Source organism: Equus asinus, chromosome 8, assembly GCF_041296235.1.
Source record: "Equus asinus isolate D_3611 breed Donkey chromosome 8, EquAss-T2T_v2, whole genome shotgun sequence".
Classification (NCBI taxonomy): Eukaryota; Metazoa; Chordata; class Mammalia; order Perissodactyla; family Equidae; genus Equus; species Equus asinus.
The window spans coordinates 78,046,254-78,064,585 of NC_091797.1; the positions used below are offsets into that span (position 1 = coordinate 78,046,254).

Genomic DNA, 18,332 nt, shown 5'->3' on the forward strand with positions numbered 1-18,332 from the left:
ATGCCCCCAGCCCCCTGCCCGTCAGGTCCTCTGGGAAATCTTCTCCACACGCTGTCAAGATCTCTCGTCATTTCTCCTTCAATCTGTGCTCGTAAGAGCAGCCGGTGACATTTCTGCATCGAGTGATGCCGACGGGCGGGGTGAGTGGGGAGCCCTTGCGTTTGCCAGCCACCTCGGCCGAGCGTTTTACCTGGTTATAATCTGGCAGAATCTTCCAGTCTTCTGGATGCTGGTAATTTTTTTTCCTCCCTAACTCAGCCCCCAGCGCCGTAGCTCAGGGCTCTGTGGATTTCTCCCAGTTGGTGGGGTGGAAAGGAATGAGTTTACCGGAATGCTGTAAAATCTAGGAATTCCACACTGTGCGCTGGGGCAGGAAATAGAGGGTGGAAAAGGCCCCTGTCCACTTTTAGAGCAGGGACCCCCCCTCAGCCCTCAGCCCCCAGCCCAGTTCCTTCGTGGTTGGGGAGGATGGACATGCAGGAGCCGGGCGCCTGGGACCAGCTCTTCCCCTTGGAACTGGCCTGTCTCCGGACGGCAGGTGACGTGGCAGGAGCTTATTCTCCAGTGAGGACCTCCTTCCGGCCGGGCCTGGAGCCTTGGCAGCTCCTCGCTCCGTCTCTCTCGCGGTTGGTACCCGGTCAGTTACCATCTGTTGTGGGTTGAATTTTGTTCCCCAAAGAGATACGTTGAAGTCCTCAGCCCATGCCCGTGGATGTGCCCGTGTTTGGAAATAGGGTCTCTGAAGGTAATCAGGTAAAAGTGGACCCTAGTCCGTAGGATTGGTATCCTTCTAAGAAGAGGAGAGAGACGCGGCGAGGAGGCCGTGTGACGATGGGGGGATCGAAGTGAGGACGCTGCCACAAGCAAGGGGACGCCAAGGACGGCCCACGACACCAGGAGCGAGGACAGAGTCGCAGAGCAGCCCGAGCACGGAAGGGACATGGTGATGGAACTAGTCAACCCTAGTCCCCTCGACTTCATCTTAACGTGATTTCGTCCGAAAAGACCCACTTTAAGGGCGCCTTTGGAAGTCCTGGCTGCACGTGAACTTGGCGGAGCGCCCTGCGGCCCGGGGCAGCACCCCCCGCTCTGGGACCTTGAGTACTGCCCCCCTCCCCCGCCTGGCCAGGCCAGCGCCGGCCCGTTCTGCACCTGGGCTCGGGGAGCCTTTGAAAAGGCGCGTGAGAGCTGGTCACTTCCCACTGCCTGTCGATGAGCCCCACCCTGACTGGGGCATCAGCTGCGTGGACGGCTCCTGTCCACCCGTTCACACCAGGCCCCCAGACGCTCAGCAGACCCATGCTGAGTGAACAGATGCGTGGGCCATGGGTCCCTGCGAGCTTGGCTTGCCCACTATGGCGCGTGCCAGCGCCTCACACGGGCTCCGCGTCCACAGACTCTGGAGTCCAGCAGCAGCTCCACGGGGCGGGCGGGGTGGGGGGGGGGGTGCACTGAGACTGTCCCCATTTTACAGACGGGAAAGCTGAGGCTCTGAGAGACAGAAGAGTAGTTGTGTGTTGGTTTGGGACAGACTCCAAGATGGCGTCAGATGGGCAAGAGACATACTGGGGGAGACACGGGTGAAGGAGGAAGGGGAGGGAGCCGGAGGAGACAGGGAGGGGGGAGGGAAGGGACGCTGGTGGGAGCACCCCTGCAGGGCAGCTCTGAGGACTGGCCAGCTGACGGGAGCCCTGGCGTGGGAGGCTCTGCTCCGGCTGCTGTGACAACCCCGACAGCGGGGCCTTAAACAGCAACACGTCTTCTCGCCGGGCTAGAGGCTGGGAGTCCGCGGCCGGGTGCCGGCAGCCCAGCGTCTGGGGACAGCCCTGCTCCTGGCCGGCCGACGAGCCTCCCACTGCTCCTCCCGTGGCCTCGTCTCTGCGCACGTGGGGGGCTCTGGGTCTCTCCCTCTTCTTGTAAGGCCACCATCCTCTCGGATCGGGGCCACCCTCATGGCCTCATTTGACCTGAATGACCTCCTTAGAGGCCGTGTCAGCAAGTCCAATCACACTGGGTTGTCGCCTTGGACTTGGGGGCACAGTTCAGTCTGGGACACAGGGTTGCCTGTCCTGGTGTCGGCAGAGGGGCCCGGCTCTCCCTGCCGCTGTGCTCAGTCCTTGGCGGGGAGCAGCCCGGGCCAGAGTGGCCTCCAAGAGTCGGCGGGGTGCTGGCTCTGTCGTGGGGGTGCAGCCTGCTCCCGGAGCCCCACACAGCCCGCGCAGTAGGCCCTGTTGTCATCCCCATTTGCCTGACGGGGACAGTGAGGCTCACAGGGCCTGAGTGGCTCTCCCTAAAGGTGTCACAGCCGGGACGTGGCCCTCAGCCTCCTGGCCTGGCCCCGCCCCCTGTATCGGAGGGTGGCTTCAGAAATTTGGAGGATTTGCAGCGTTGGTGCCTCTTGTGTCAGGATCAGCTGTGAAGGGGTTTAATCATCACCTCCCTGAGTGTCTGGCTCTGAGAGACAGGCCCAGGGACAAGGCACTCGCCTCATCAGGACCCCACCCCTCTCTGATGATGTCCAGTGCTGACTGAACATGTGCCAGGGATATGCTTGTAATAGGAATTTGAACTCGAGCCCAGAGAAGTCTCGTGCTTTGTCCAAAGTCACACAGCAAGCCGGCAGCAAGGCCAAGAAGAGACCTCTCAGTCTCTTGCTTCTGGCCTCATAGTAACAAATTCCCCGTGCCCTGCCTCAGGGCAGCTTGGCCCACTACAAAGGTCTCCTGGGGCCCTGGGTTCAAATCTCACTTCTGCCACTTCTGAGCTAGGTCACCTTGGGCACATCGCATCTCCTCTCTGGGCCATTTCCTTGTCTGGAAAGGGAGATAGCAGCATCGACCTTATCAGGCCTCACCTTGGGGAAGCGACTCCACCCCCCACCTGTGCCTCAGTTTCCCCATCTGTAAAATGGGAACACAGCAGCACCGACCTCACAGTGCTGTGGTGAAGCCTGAATGAATTCGAGTTCATTTACAGTGCTTTGGCTGTGAGTTTTCGCTCATGGCCTGACTTTGGCTGAGTCACCTAAGCCCCCCCTCGCTCCCTCAAACTGGGGAGCCAGGCCCAGTACAGTGTGGGAAGAAGAGCCCCGTCCCAGCTCGCTGGCAGACTTCAGGGGGCCCCCGGACCCTGCTTTTCCCCATCTGTGCGATAGGATGCAGGGTGTTGGGCAGACTGTCCTCATGGGTCCCTCCGGCAGGACTTTCTGCACTGGAGTCTTTGGCCCCAGAATGGAGCTCGCAGCAGGGTGATTGGTTCTGGGTCCCTGGGCACCGATGAACGTATGGGGCCATGCCCTGTCCTCAGACTCACGGGTGTCACCACAGCACCGAGAAGCCAGGCCTGCTGTCCCCTCTCAGGGTGTAAGAGCCCTACTGTGCGCCAGCCCTGGGCACACCTGCATGCGTCCTCTCGCCCTGCCCTCGCCACCACCCCTACGCAGTGGTCCCCTTGTATCCATGAAGACATGGAGGCCCCGAGAGTTCACCACTGTCCAGAGGTCCATAAAGCACGCTGCTGCTCTCCGGATATGTTTTCACTCTTCAGTAATCGCTCCTGGGAAGGAGGAACTGTTATCTTTTCCCACTTTATAAGTGGGGAAACTGAGGCTCCAGTCCCCATGGGATTTGGACCCAGAGGTGGACCTCAGGTTCTGTGAGCTTCACCACTGTGTTCTACCCTGTAACAGCAAATAGAGGCGAAAGGCCGGAACCCGGGGACCCACTGGACAGGTCCTGAGTGTCCACACAACCCTGTCCCCCGCCTCTCCAGGGCCCCAGGGCAGCTTCCCCCAGACAGAGTGCGCCCGGCAGCCAGGAGTGACCGCAGGGCCTCCGGGAAGAACGAAGGGGTGAGCGACACCCTTCATCACCTGAGGGGAGTGTTCTGGCGTGGACGGCCGTGTGGCCAGCCTGGCCCCCGAGCCATGGCTGGATCTTTCCACCTGCTTGGAGCCACAGCGAGCTCTCTGCAGCTCTCCGTGGCCCTCTGTGGCCCTCCGTGATTCTCCATGGCTCTTCGTGCCCCTCCGTGGCCCTCTCTGGCCCTCTGTGACTCCCTGTGCCCCTCTGCAGCCCTGCACAATTCTCCACGCCTCTCCATGACCCTCCGTGGCTCTCAATGACCCTCCGTGGCCTTCCGTGGCTCTCCATGGCCCTCCATGACTCTCCATGGCCGGCTCGGAGCTGCGCCCGCCTGTGTTTATCTAACTTCCCTGACCCCGGCAAGCGCTTGTCGCCTTTTCTTCCTTTCTCAAAAGCCAGGACACAATAGGAAGCGTTTCCTTGAACTTATTAAAAAATCCAGACTTGTAAATTAATTTGTCCGTGTTGTACAAAGGCAGTGCAGATGGACTCATTAGCATGCACACAACAAATAATTATAGATGAATTTTTAGCTGGCCTGCCTAATGCACTTGCTGGGTTAATTATGTCAATGTATAATTACATCAGCCCGGGGAGACATAATGGCATACCCCGCTGAGCAGGCCCTGCCTAATGACAGGCGTGGGGGGAGTGCTGACAGAGGGAAGACAGCGGCCTTCTCACGCACCTGCCTACCTCCCCACAGAGGCCCATTGTCCGAGCCTCCTGCCACCTAAACAAACAGGCGGGAGGAGACGGATAAAACGCAGAGGCAACCTTGTTCCAGCCGGACCTGAAGGCCCCTGTGCACAGGCACTGCCACATTTCTTCTGTCAGCAGATGTTTATTGGGTCGGACTGTGTGTCAGGCTTCATTCACCCACAGGGGGTCCAGTAAGGGAGCAAAGACAGATGCGGTCCCAGCCCTGCCTTGTGGAGTTTGCAGTCCAGTGGGTGTTAATTAGGTGGACTTGCAAATCAATAAAAATTTTAAGCCCAATGAGTGCTGTGAAGGAAGGGTGTAGGCAGCTGGGAGAGCTCCTATCGGAGGACTGACTGGTCAAGGAAGGCTTCCTGGAAGAAGAGGCATTTGAGTTGCAAAGACAAGTAAGAGTAACTAGCTGAGACGGGGGAGAGGCGGCAGGGTGTTCCTGGCAGAGGCTGCTGCCTGTCCAAAGGCTCTGGGGTGGGAAGGTGCGTTTGAGGGACTGAGAGAAGGTGGCCAGTGTGAGTGGAGCTCAGAAAGACTGGAATAGCTAGGGCTTCCATTTGTTCTGAGCTGACCAAGTGCCAGGCGCCGTGTTGAACACTTTATATGGATCCTCATCACACAGCCCCAGAGGTTTGTACCTTTATGGTGAGGCACAGAGAGGAAGGGTTGTTAGCCAAGGTCACACAGCAATCCTGAGTAACAAGTATGGATTAGACCAGGACCCAGGGATGTCTGACTCCGGGATCCGTGCTCTTACTCCCTCTGCCTCCCAGTAGAGAGCCATGGCCAAGCAGATGCTGGCAGGAGACCCCAGGGGAAGGACCAGGAAGAGAGAGGCCTTCAGTGCAGCTGAAAGGACTGTGGCCAGACCCAGGCCCCTTGGTCTGGAGCCAGGAGGCCCCAGCTTTCTGGGGACCCCATAAACACCCACTGGTGGCTGCTGGCGTTGAAATGCCGACCCCACGTTGACCAGAAGCCTTCGTGGCATCAGAGAAAGAGACCCAGACTCGAGTCTCACCTCCACCCGTCAGCAGGTCACCTGGCTCCTCTGAGCCTCAGTTTCCTCATCTGTGAAAACGAATTGGATCCAAGCCAGCCTCCAGGGATGCTGGGGGCATCAGGGGGACCCATTTCCATGGATGGGCTTGGAGCCTGGGCGATGCCACCCCGTGCTCTGGCAGGAGCTGTTCGTACCTGCCCTGGAGGGGACGGGAGCCACCTGGAGGAAGAGGTGCTGGGCTCTAGACCTGAAGGAACAGAAGGTGCTCGCTGGGTGACAGCCGGGGCGGGGGGGACAAATTCCAGGCGGAAGGAGCTGCATCTTCCTCACCTTCTAGCCCTTGGGAAACTGGCAGGGATCTTATATCCGGGTGTGTATTTCCGGAAAAGCCGTTATTTAACCGGCCATGTGTGTCACAAATGATGGCATGTTGGTCCAGGTCCACTGAGAAGCCCCCCGAGAATCACATGTGCAAGGATGCTGTTGGGGGGAGCGCAGGCGAGGGAGGAGGGAGAGAGCTGGGAGAGGCGGGGAGCTGGGTGGAAGCATCCAGACTGCGTACAGCCTCAGGAAGCGCTGGGAGACCTTGGGGGCGTCCTCGGCCCTCGGGGCAGCCCCGTGTCCCCTGGAGCAGGTCTGCCTTTCTCCCGCTTTCTGCAGGCCTTGTCTGGGAAAGCCCGTGGGAAGGCTGGCCCCAGACCGATGGATGTCAGAGTCACAGCCGGGTCCTTGCTCAGCGACGCTCCCCGTGGTTGGAGGCGTGCAAGACACCATCTCAGGGCTGCCACAGATGGCATCGCAGAACCCAGAAGATGCATTATTATGACAGTTATGGTTATTGTTATTATTCGCAGCTGAGCAGGACACCCACCCCCTGGGGAGGCACACGCTCCCCTGAGCAGCGGCCTGAAGAGGGCTGCCCCCTCTAAAGCGGGAAGTCCCCATTGCTCGCCTAGGCCATCAGAGAGGCTCCACGTGGCTCCGGTGGATGGTCCCCCGACCCCAGCTTCCCGGGGGGACCCACGAGACCCCACGGCCTCAGCCTGGGTGTCCCCGGCCCCCAGGACCACCCCCACCACTGTCCTCCTCCCTCTCTCTGTGCAGACCCTGTGCCTGTGTTTGAGGGGACGCGCAGCCTAGACGACAGACTGCAGCCCCCCAGCTTCGACCCCAGCGGGCAGCCGCGGCGAGACCTCCACGCTTCGTGGAAGAGGCACCCCGAGCTCCTCGGCCCCAAAGGTACTCATCAGGCCTTCTCGGAGCGTCCCTAATAAGCACGGGCTGTGGCTCTTCAGCACCAAACTCAGCCTCGCTGGGGGCGGTGGGGGGACGGGAACTGGGCTTTATGGTTTTGGATGCGGGATGGGTTCGGGTCCTCGGCTGCTGAAACAGACCCACCCCACAACTCAGAGCCGTATCTTTGAAGGGCGGGGAAGTTGCAGAGATGCACCACACAGCCACTTGGGGACCCAGGCTGCGGAGGTCCTGCCACCTCCAACACGTGGCGTCCGGAGTCACCGTGAACGCTGACAACGGGCGACCAAGCAGAGAAAGATGGAGGGCCACACCCAGGCTGTTGGGGCCAAGCTTGGAGGGGACACGCTCACTTCCGGCCACATCCCATTGGCCAAAACCTAGTCACGTGGCCGCACCCTGCCGCAAAGGAGGCTGGGAAATGTAGTCCTGCCGTCTGCCTTGGAGGGCGGGGAAACAGGATCTCAGCACCAGAGAAAACAAGTTAAGAAACCGGCAGAGCTAAAAATATGGTGTAAGGTGTACACGTACTGTGTTAAAAACGATTAAAAGCAAGAGAATGGTGAACAAAATTCAGCACGGTAGCTAAAAAAATGAAGCAGAGAGGGGAAGAGTCAGGTGCAGGGACAGTGTCTAAGGGGTGACGGAGTAGGATTCCCCTCAGAGACCAGCAAGGCTACCTTTTCTCTGTAAAGGGTCAGGGAGTAAATATTTCAGGCTTCGCAGGCCGTGGGTCTCTGTCCAAACTGCTCAGCTCTGTGTGAAAGCAGCTGTGGAGAATATGCAAATGAGTGGGCGTGGCTGTGTGCCAATAAAACTTTATTTACAAAACAAGTGGTGGGCTGGGTGTGGCCTGTGGGAAGATGAAATGGGCAGGGGCCTGTCAAATGAGAGCTTGGGATGAAGTCGCTTCTCCGAAAATGTCCACTCTCTCACGCTCCATTTCACAGCTCTCCCTTCCCGCTCTGTGCCTAGTGAGCACCTCCTGTATGCCTGGCCCTGGGCAGAGTCTTCTGGGGAAGACTTACGGGGACTAAAACACGGCACTTTGCCAGCCCTGTTCCTGCACCCGGAGTGCCCTTCCAGCCGTCCCCCCTGACGAGCAGGACCAGGCAGTTCTCCAGCCTCAGCTCGTATGTGGGCGCCTCTGTGAGGCCTGCCAGGATCCCCAGTACATCCTTCCTCGGAGAGCCCGCGGGGGTTTGAACGCCCCTCTGGAAGCGCAGAAGCCATTGTGGAAACCGCCTCCCAAGAGCGTCTGCTCTGTGCCGTGGGCCTTTCACACGGATCCCACTGTCTCCTGGCATCCACCTTCCAAGGTGTCACTGGCCCCACTTTACAGAAGGGGAAACTGAGTCCAAGGCAGCAGGTGGACCAGCGGGGATTCAGACCAAGGCCCTTGAGCTCTAGCCTGCGCTGCATCTCTCCTGAGGACGCTTGTCACTGCATCAGGATGGTCAGACCTCATCTTTTCGTTCACGGCTGTGGCCTCAGCACCTGGAACGTGCCCCGTGCTTGCCCGTGTGTGCAGGTGTGTGCGTGTGTAAGAATGAGCCAGGCCCTGGCCGCTGTGTCATCTCTTGAGGGGCTCGCTCTGCAGACCCCAGCTCTGCCCTCGCCCTCCGTGCCAGACCCACAGTCGGAGCTTGATAACCAGCACAGGACTTAGCTGCGTCCCTTGGCCCAGGGTCGAGAGCACCTGCCCTGGGCGGCTGGCCGCTGAGCACCTGTCTCCCGTGGCAACTTGGGTGCTGAGGACCCACGCTGCCCTCTCTGTGGGATGAGCTGCCACCAAGCCTGCACGGGCGGACCCAGGGTCGGCTCCACATGTGTGTCATCCCTGAGGTGGGGGACAGCTTGCTGGGTCCTCAGTAAGTCAAACCCGAGCTACCCCGTGACCCAGCAGTTCCACTCCCAGGGCTGCCCCGCAAAGAGTGGAAGACAGGTGCTCCGGCAGCAACAGCCCGCTGGTGGGAACTTCCTGTCAACAATGAATGAAAACAAAAGGGGGCACATCCGTGCAATGGAATATTATTCAGCCATGAAAAGGAATGCAGGATCTGACACACGTGACAACTGGGTGAACCTCGAGAACAGCATGTGAGGGAGAGAAGCCGGGCACAGGAGGACGTGTATGGTGATTCCAGTGATGTGAAATCTCCAGAGTCCGCAAATGCACGGACAGAAAGCAGATCGCTGGTTGTGGGGGGCCAGGGCCGGGGACTTGGGGGGGTGGCCATTTAGTGGGGACATGTTTCCTTTTAGGGTGGTAACAGTGTTCTGGAATTAGTGGTCATGGTTGTGTAATATCATGAATATAATAAATGTCACTGAATTGTACACTTTGAAATAGTTAAACTGGTGAATTTCATGCAATGTATATGTTACCACGACTTTTAAAAAGTAGCCAGAAAGCCGGGGAGGCAGGGACGGTCTGAGGGGGCAGGGGCAGCCTCTGGGCTCGGGAACTTGACTTTCAGGCACCCACGCTCGCTCGCCACACCGCAAGCCCGTGACCATGGGGACAGTGGCCCGGACAGCCTCGCTCCCTCAGCACCCGAGCTTGGGAAATGGATTCTGTGCCAGCACGACCCGTAGACCCGTCGGGCTTGCAGAGCACAGTTCTGGCTGTCACCCGCTGTCAGTGACGGATGATGTGTGGTCCCTGCTGTTTCTCCTTCTAGAGCAGAGAGACGGGACGTCTCCGGCCGGGCCCACGCTGACCGAGGGGAGCCGCCTCCCGGGCATTCCCAGCAAGGCCCTCCTGACAGAAACCTTGCTGCAGAGAAATGAGGCGGAGAAGCAAAAGTGAGCAGCTCACCTGGCGGGGAGGTGGGACTGGGGAGGCGGAACCAGAGGGTCGCTCCTGCCTGTGACCCATGGGGAATCCCGATGCAGACTGGAGATGCATGCACACGCGGGCCTGGGTTTGAGCTCCACCTCAGCAGCTCAGGGGCCAGCCCTGGGCAGTTCCCATCAGCTCTCTGAGCCTCAGTTTCCCCATCTGGAAAATAGGGCTAATGGTGATGTATTAGTCAGGGTTCTCCAGAGAAACACAGCCAGTAGGATTTCTGTTTAATGAATTAAGACATGTAGTTCAAGGACGTAGCTCAGACAGAGGGGGCTGGCAAATCTGAACTGGTCGAGCCGGCCAGCAGGCTGGAAACCCTCAGGTAGAAATCAGGGCTCCAGCCTTGGGGCAAAATTTCTTCTTCCTCAGTTTTGTTCTGAAGACCTTCAACTGATTATATGTGGCCCACCCACATTATTAAGACTAGTCTCCTTTACTTAATGTTGGTTGATTGTAGATGTTGACCCATCTATGGAATCCCTTCACAGCAACCCCTAGATCAGTGTGTTGTTGAATAACGGGGTGCTGTAGCCCAGCAGGTGGACACATCACACTGACCGTCACAGGCAGTATCAACTCCTAGTCTTCTGTGAGGATGGAAGGAGATGGCGCCTCAGCTCGGCACTCGCGCGGAGGGCGGTATGGTGGTGAACAGTCGCCCTCACAGCTGGCCGGTGGTGACAACACGTGGATTCCTGGGCGTGTCTGGGATGCCTCCGTGGCGGGCATTTCGTTTACCGTTCCGTTCACTTACTCCTTCCTTCCTTCGTTCCACGAGTTTGTGGAGCCGCCCACCGCGTGCCGGGCCCTCTGCCAGGGACACGGCAGTGAGCACAGTGGACGAAACCTCCGCCCTCCTGGAGCTGACTTTCTAGTGAAGAAGACACAAATAAGCAAGATAAATAAATGGCGTCCTAGATGAGAAGGGTTGTGAAGAAAAATATAGCAGAGGAGAGGGAGGATGAGAAGGGGGCTGAAGTTTTAATCAGGGTGTCAGGGCAGGCCTCACGGAGACAGGGAGCACAGCCCTGCGAGGTGAGGGCATGAGCTCTGCAGGTGTATAGGGCGGGGTATGACAGAGGAACAGCCAGTGCAAAGGCCCTGAGGTAGGAGCAGGCCTCTGTGGCTGGAGTGGAGGGAGAGAGGGGGAGGGGCGGGACCCCCTTCCCTGGAGCCACTCAGCCGACCTCGTAAGGCCCGGGCTGTGCATCAGCCACGCCCCTCTGTCTCTGCTGAGACCTTGCATCACCCCTGAGCTAGGCCCCAGGAGGCTGGCTGGGCGTCCCAGACTCCTGCCATGAGAGGGGAAAATGCCCCCAGGACAGTCGTAGTAACTGGCGATGTCAAGGGAACACAGTGCCGGGCCCCACGCCAAACATGCTTCACGACACCCACTGAGGCAGGCCCCATCAGAAACCGCATTTTACAGACGAGGAAACTGAGGCTCTGGCTGCTGTAGGCCCCCGAAAATGCTGCCAGAACTTGACTGGCCGCCCAATGCGGGGCACACGGCCAGCAAAATAGCAGGGCGGCAGGTGCCTGACCATCGTGTCTACAGGCTTGTTACAGAGACAGGTGGAGGGGGCGGGGCGGGCGGGGTGGGAAGCCAGGTGGCCGTCGGTCCGCATGGCCTGCAGCCCCGTGTCCCCGCAGGGGCCTTCAAGAAGTACAGATCACTCTGGCAGCCAGACTGGGGGAGGCGGAGGAGAAGATCAAGGTCCTGCATTCAGGTGCGTGTCTGGCACCAGGCCCGGCCTGTCAGACCAGGGGACCCAGAGGGAGGAGCAGGAGGGGACGGTGACACTAGGAACACGGGCTCAGGGGTCTAGAGTCAGGAGGGCAGACGGGAGTTGGGAAGGGAGAAGAAAGACCTACACTACCCAGCAGGGATCCGAGCCTGGTCCCCAGAGGCTACGCAACAAAGGCCAGGCAGGCAAGCAAGCCGGCTGGGCTGGGGAAGGCAGCAGGGAAGGGTGGAGACTGTGGCAACCAGGAGCACCCAGGCTGTAGCAACAGAGGTGGCCACTGCTGAGTGCCAGCCCGGCACTGCCACACGGCCTAGTGGCCCAGTCCCTTCAGTTCTCCCAGAGAAATCAGCAATCTGGAAGTTTATGAGAAATCCCTCAAGCCCCTCTGGGAGCAGGAAACTCACTGCCTGTCACCAGTTCTAACCCAGGGAATTGTCTGCCCTCATTCGCCCCGCCTCCTCCCACCTTCCAGGCCCCACCGGAGGAGGTGTCCACCTCCCTGGGGGAGGGGAGCCTCACCCCGCTCTCTCCTTTTTCCCAGCGTTAAAGGCAACGCAGGCTGAGCTGCTGGAGCTGCGGCGGAAATACGATGAGGAGGCCGCATCCAAGTAAGTGAAGCACCGCTGGGGTATGCCTCCTCCATCTGACCCTCCCAGACCTGCCTCCTCCCTCTGACCCTCCCAGACCTGCCTCCTCTCTCTGACCCTTCCAGACCTGCCTCCTCCCTCTGACCCTCCCAGACCTGCCTCCTCTCTCTCACCCTCCAGACATGCCTCCAACCTCTGACCCTCCCAGACCTACCTCCTCCCTCTGATCCTCCAGACATGTCTCCTCTCTCTCATCCTCCAGACCTGCCTCCTCCCTCTGACCCTCCCAGACCTGCCTCCTCTTTCTGACTCTTCTCCTGCTGCCTCTCTGCCTGAGGCACCCGTTTCATGAAGCACCCTCTGGTCCCCACCTGCATGAGTGGGATTTGCTGGGCAGGGCCCTCTGCCTCGCCCCAAATCCTGGGGCTGTCCCCACTCCCTGACTCCACAGTCCAGCCCCCCACTGCAAGACCCCTGGGTTCAGGCAGGGGCTGGGGTTCCAGGGTGGGTGGGGCCCCACGGCCGCCGAAGCCCTTTTTCAGGCCTGTCTTTCTGTGTCAGGGCCGATGAAGTCGGACTGATCATGACCAACCTGGAGAAAGCCAATCAGGTGAGGAGACGCGTGGGGGGCTCATCCTGCCCAGCGGGCCCGGGGGACGGGGCAGAGCCCCATTGGCGCTGACTGAACTGCGTGGGTGCTGAGGCTGAGGCCAGGAGACGGCTGGGCCTCCCTGCGCCCCTGGAGGAGGGAGGGCAAGGTGTAGACGGAACGCTCAGAGATACGATGACTGGGCGGCAGTGGTCCAGAACCGAGCGCCTGACCCAGGCTCTGGCGGCAGAGACGTCGTCCCGGAGGAGGGGCCGTGGAGCTGAGGCCTGACAGACAAATCAAGACCGTAGAGGGATGGATTGCAGGTCATGGAACGGCCTGGTGGAGGCCAGCAGGTCGCCTGCAGAGCAAGGCGGGGCTCTCCAGGGTCTCTGGACAGTGGGAGGGGGGAGGCAGGGCAGGGGTGTTCCCATATGGTGGGCCAAGCGGGCAGGACTTGGAGAGGGGGTGAGGCGTGGCTGTGCGGTCCGGTCTGGAGTCTCGTGGGACCCCCAGCTGGCTGCAAGCCCAGCAGCGAGGGGCATGGCCAGGAGGGGCCAGCAGTGTGACAGGGCAAGTGGTCGTTTCCCTGGGGGTCATTGTGGGAGGCCTCCGGAGGAGGGCCCTTTGCAGCCGGGTCCTGAGCGCAGACGTGTTCCTTGAGGAAGGGCCTCGGGCAGGAGCCCAGCGCAGCGCGAGGCCCAGAGGCGCGGCACCAGGACCGGGTGCTCCCTCCTGCCGAGGGAACCTGGGAAAGAGGAGCATTTTTTTTTTTTTTTAAGATTTTGCTTTTTTCCTTTTTCTCCCAAAGGCCCCCGGTACATAGTTGTGTATTTTTAGTTGTGGGTCCCTCTAGTTGTGGCATGTGGGATGCCGCCTCAGCATGGCTTGATGAGCGGTGCCGTGTCTACGCCCAGAATCCGAACTGGCGAAACCTTGGGCCGCTGAAGCAGAGCGCGCGAACTTAACCACTGGGCCACAGGGCGGCCCCCGGAAAGAAGAGCATTTTCAGGCTAGTTTTTGGAATAGGTGATCCATTTACATAGTTCAAAACTCCAAAAGGGACATCAGGGTGTGCCCGGAAACCCCGTCTCCCCTCCCTCCGGCAGCCTCCCTTCCCAGTTTCTGGGGTCTCCTTGCAGAGATGCTCCATCCATTCACAAGCCCATGAATATACCTGTTTTAACCCCTTTTTCAAACAAAAGCTGTAGGATACTACACACACCCACCCGCAGTTACTTTTTCCACGTACGTCTCTGAGAGCTCACTCCGTACTCGTGTCTCACCCAGGGGACAGCAAACCTTCGCTAAAGCGTCAGAGAATAATATTTTCAGCTTTGCAGGCCCCCGTCACAGCAGTTCGGCTCTGCTGTGTGTGGAAGCTTTGACAATGTGGAAACGAATGAGCGAGGCCGTGTTCTGGTGAAACTTTATTTACAGAAACAGGCACAGGCTGCAGTCCGCCGGCCCGTGGTCTAACCAGGCCCCAGTAACGGACACTTAGGGTCTTTCCCATCTTTTACCATCGTCCTCAGTACCGCAGCGAATGACCTTGTGCAGAGATCACTTCACACACACACGAGCCACTATGTAGGGTGAGTCCCTAGCCGTGGAATTACTGGGCAAAGGGCCTGCGCGTTTATAATTTGGCCGACGTGGCCGGACTGCCCTCCGTGGAATTGGGCCCATTCGCACTCCCAGAGCCACGCCAGTTCTGTGTGTCGTCAGACTTACCCGTCTTCGCCAACCAAATAGGCTGGAGAAAAGAGATCTCTGAGTAGCTGGAAGGGGAAGCATTTAAAATGTTTATTTTTTCTAAATATAAAACTAAAACCTGCTCATCATGGAAAGAACAGCGAAAAACATAAATGTCATCATGTTAGGTTTTCAATATCTGTGTTTATTAACTGTCCTGAATGTGAGCAAGAGGGTTCTGGAGCAGAGCAGCTTCATGCTAGCACTTACTCAGTGAACACCAGGCCTTTGCCTCAGTTCTTACCCCGGGGGTGACAAGATGAGAACCAGGTGTCATCATCCCACATGCGCCAGGGAGAGAAAGCTGCGTCCGAGGGTCGGGATAGACAGAAGGCGAGCATCCTGGGGTTTCAGGGTTTCGAGTGCACGCGTTTCTCTGCTGGGGGTGAGATAAGCCTAGTGCTTTAAACCCAGCTTTATGTCCCAGGGGATGCGTCCGTGGTCTGGGCCTCCCCCCGAAATGTAAACACACAACTCTGGGGAAGCGAATCTCTCTGGGGTCCCCCTGGCTCCTCGGTCGGCAGTTGACTTCCGAGGCTTGTCTCTTAGCCCAGATCCCGAGTTTCAGTCAGATTTGCTCCGAAAGCCCCAACTGTGCCGAAATGTAAAAAGGTTTTCTCTACAACCCCACACACCCAAACCCTTTCCCCAGACACAACTGACCTGAACCATTTCTGGAACAAAGCAGGATCCCAGTGAATAAATAAGTCAACAAATCAATTAAGAAATTAACAAAATGTGAATGTGGCCGTTTGTGGGTCCTGTGTGCATGTGGTGGGCATAGCATCTTGATGGCCAAGGTCAGCGTGTAAGTTAAGCACACCCACAATGACCTGCGTCACCAGCTGAGCTAAAATACAGCCCAGCTCTTTAATGTTCCAAGTAATGACCCAACCCCCCATAGACCCTGATGACGTTGACCAAGGTCACCAGTTATTGACGCGTCTGTGTGTGTCGGGCACTGAGCTAAGAGCCTTCATGAGTTGTATTTCGCCAAGTCACTTACTTTGCAAAACAACCCGGTGAGGTAGTTGCTTTCATATTCCGTTCTACAGATAGGGGAACTGAGGCTGGGGAGATGAAGTCTCTTTTGTCCAAGGTCACAACCAGGAAGTGACAAAGCGCAGTGTCTCTCCCAGAGCCACAGGCTACGTTGTTGTTGACACTTGGGTGCTTCCTTCCAGGCCTTCTTTTTAGAAATTCTGAAAGACTTAAGCTCCACCACAGACCCAGCTGGGCAAGCTGGCATTGATTTCCGCGTATTTCAGCCCGCCTCCCGCAGCAGACGTAGTTTATTCCCCCCATTTCAGAAAAGGAAAACTGAGACCCGGGGAGGGGCGGGCACTTGCCCAGGGGCCTGCAGCAGCTTGTGGGCTGGGCAGCCGCCTCTGCAGACGCCCCCTAGGACACCCTCCGCACCCGGTGGCGTGGGAGCCGGGGCAAGCTCTGGCCTTCTGACCAGCAGGGCCTGCAGTTTGCTTGGCCAATGGAGGTGGCCTGGAACTGTGTGAAAACCTGCCCAACAAGCCAGCGTCTCCCTTCCTGCCCCAGTGTGGTGGGAATGTCCCTGCTCCTCTTGGGGTCCCACGCCCCCCGGAGGAACCCAGAGCCAACTCGAGGGTCGGGGACCCCTGCCTGCCCAGCCCTCCTGAGACGGCGCAAGGAGATGGCGGGGGGCTGGGGTGGGGCCCTTTGGGGCCCGCTGGCCTCTTCACTGTGCTCACTGCCTTCTCCTCCGCAGCGAGCTGAGGCTGCCCAGCGCGAGGTGGAAAGTCTTCGGGAGCAGCTCGCCTCCGTCAACAGCTCTATCCGGCTGGCCTGCTGCTCCCCGCAGGGACCCGGTGGGGTAAGGATGCTGGGAGGGCCAGAGGCCGTGTTGGTGGGGATGGACACGTGGGTGACGTTTTGTGGGTCAGTCACGTGTATCTCTGTGAAATTGTGTCCATGGGTGTGTGTGGGTCTCTGTGCATACAGTGGGCGTCGCGTCTTAACTGCCAAGGTCGGGGTGTGGTCAACGTAGTCACCATGACTTGTTTCACCAGCTGAGCATCAGAGTACAGGCACAGCTCTTCCAACTTTTCAGGCTCAAGCTCCCATATGCCCTGATTAACAGGAAGTCCAGTATCCTCCTTTGGAGGCCCCCCCTTCTCCCCAGTTGTCCAAGAATGCCGGGGACTTACTCAGGTCCAAGAGGATCTGTCCTCTTGCCAGGCGCCCGGCCAGAGGGGCTGGGAGGGAGTTTGAGCCGTAGAGCAGCCATGCGGTTTTGGCGGCTGCCTCCAGGTGTCGCTGTTGACCACTGGTCTCCAACAGCTTGGCAGGGGCAGGGGACCAATGGCTCGGGTGCCCCCCAGTTCTCAGTCCTCCCAGGACTGCGGTCAGGCCACGTACCAGCATCTGAGCCACCGGTTCCCAAAGCACACCAGGGTGATCCAGTGGGGTTTCCCAACCAGCCACTCGCTGCCAAGAAGCATTCTCTAGTCACCAACCGTGAGGTTCCTGTGTTCAGCCTGGTTAGTCAGTCTGTCTTTCTCTTTCCTCCTGGTTGGTGTTCCTTTGGGGTCCTGGGGTCGTTTCCTGCCAAGGGATTTTAGTCAGAGACCCCCCTAAGCAACCCTCCTGTCATATATTGAGAGGCTCGTCCCTCTTCTCACAGAAAGCCTCAGCTTCTATACATAAATCAGTCCAGCTTTCTTCCCAGGTCTCTGCGTGCCAAGGGGTTCGGTTCGCGCTTCCTTTCGTACAGCAGGTCTGCTCCAGCGTGACTGGTGGTCTCCAAGTGAACCTGACGCTCTGACACGCGGACCACCTGTGTGTCTGTGTCTGTTTAAATATTGCAGTGCGTCTCTGTGAGCATGTGTTACTGTGTGTGTGTCTGTTTGTGACCTTTGGGCAAATGACTGATCCTTAATCTAACTGTGCCTCAGTTTCCTCATCTGTACAAGTAAGACCTACCTTCCAGGGTTATTGAGAGGACTACGTGTAAAGCACCTGAAATGGTGCCGGGCATGTAGTCTGTGCTCAGTGAATACTTGATGCTACTGTTATGACTACTTGTGTGTTTGGGTGTTTTTGCCTGTGAGAGCATGTGCCCTCTTTAAGCACATGTGTGTCTGTGTGTGTCTGCTGACACGTCCATACGAGTGTGTGTCCTTGGTGGCTGTGTATTTCCGTGTGTGTGCATGTCAGCATGGGCTCGGGCAGGTACGTGTGTCAGCGTGTGCTGTGTCTTTCGGTGTGTCCACCTGTGTCTGTCCCAGGAGACAGTGTGTATGTGTCAGCATGCCTGGATGTCTGCACAGCACAGAGAGACTGAACACAGTGTGAGGGAGCTCACGAGGACGCCTCTGAGAGAACTTGCCAGTGGTTCTTAATTAACCCCCGTGGAGCCCAGCAAACGCTGTGCTAATCAGCCACAGGGAACTTTGCTGGTGTGGGGGGTGAGCTTTTCTGAGCACAACAGTGGCGCTCGATGCTAATTAATTTAATGTCTTAATGGCATCCGCTTCCTGTTTTAATTGGCGTTTATCTCCATGGAAGAACGGCCGGGGTTGGTAGTGGTGGGTTGTGTTTTTTTGTAATCTTCTTGGATTCATTTGTAATCGAGCTCAAGACCAGCCTGATTCAGGTCACCTCAAACAGCAACCTCTCCATCTTCGTCTGGGACAAAGGGGCCCTTTCCTAAATCCTGGAGGAGCCGCAGAGATTGGGGCTGGCCGCAAATTAGGAGGTGGAAGGAACCACTCCAGTGGGGCCCGTGGCTGCGAGGTCTCAGGTCCAGTCCTGAGGGTCTCTTACTGGAGTGGAAGCATGCCCTGGGGTCGGGCCTGTGCCCAACTTAGAAGCCCAAACCTTTGTCTGTGATGTTCCCTCTGCTGGGAACACCTGTCCCCACCACTCTCTCACCCAACTCGCTGCTTCCTTTCTTTTTCTTTATTGAAGCATAGTACACATAAGGGAAAATGTGCATATCG

General features: G+C 58.2%; 1 protein-coding gene across 5 annotated transcripts in view; it reads left to right on the forward strand.

Moving 5' to 3' along the window:
* Nucleotides 1-18,332, forward strand: part of CUX2 (cut like homeobox 2) — a 238,762-nt gene that overhangs the window by 194,635 nt on the left and 25,795 nt on the right. For all 5 annotated transcript variants that reach the window (XM_044775877.2, XM_044775879.2, XM_070516036.1 and 2 more), the window contains exons 5-10: nucleotides 6,679-6,813; nucleotides 9,513-9,636; nucleotides 11,333-11,409; nucleotides 11,969-12,035; nucleotides 12,576-12,624; nucleotides 16,100-16,204. In XM_044775877.2, the coding sequence (XP_044631812.1) occupies nucleotides 6,679-6,813; nucleotides 9,513-9,636; nucleotides 11,333-11,409; nucleotides 11,969-12,035; nucleotides 12,576-12,624; nucleotides 16,100-16,204 (557 nt within the window). The remainder of the gene's footprint in view (nucleotides 1-6,678; nucleotides 6,814-9,512; nucleotides 9,637-11,332; nucleotides 11,410-11,968; nucleotides 12,036-12,575; nucleotides 12,625-16,099; nucleotides 16,205-18,332) is intronic.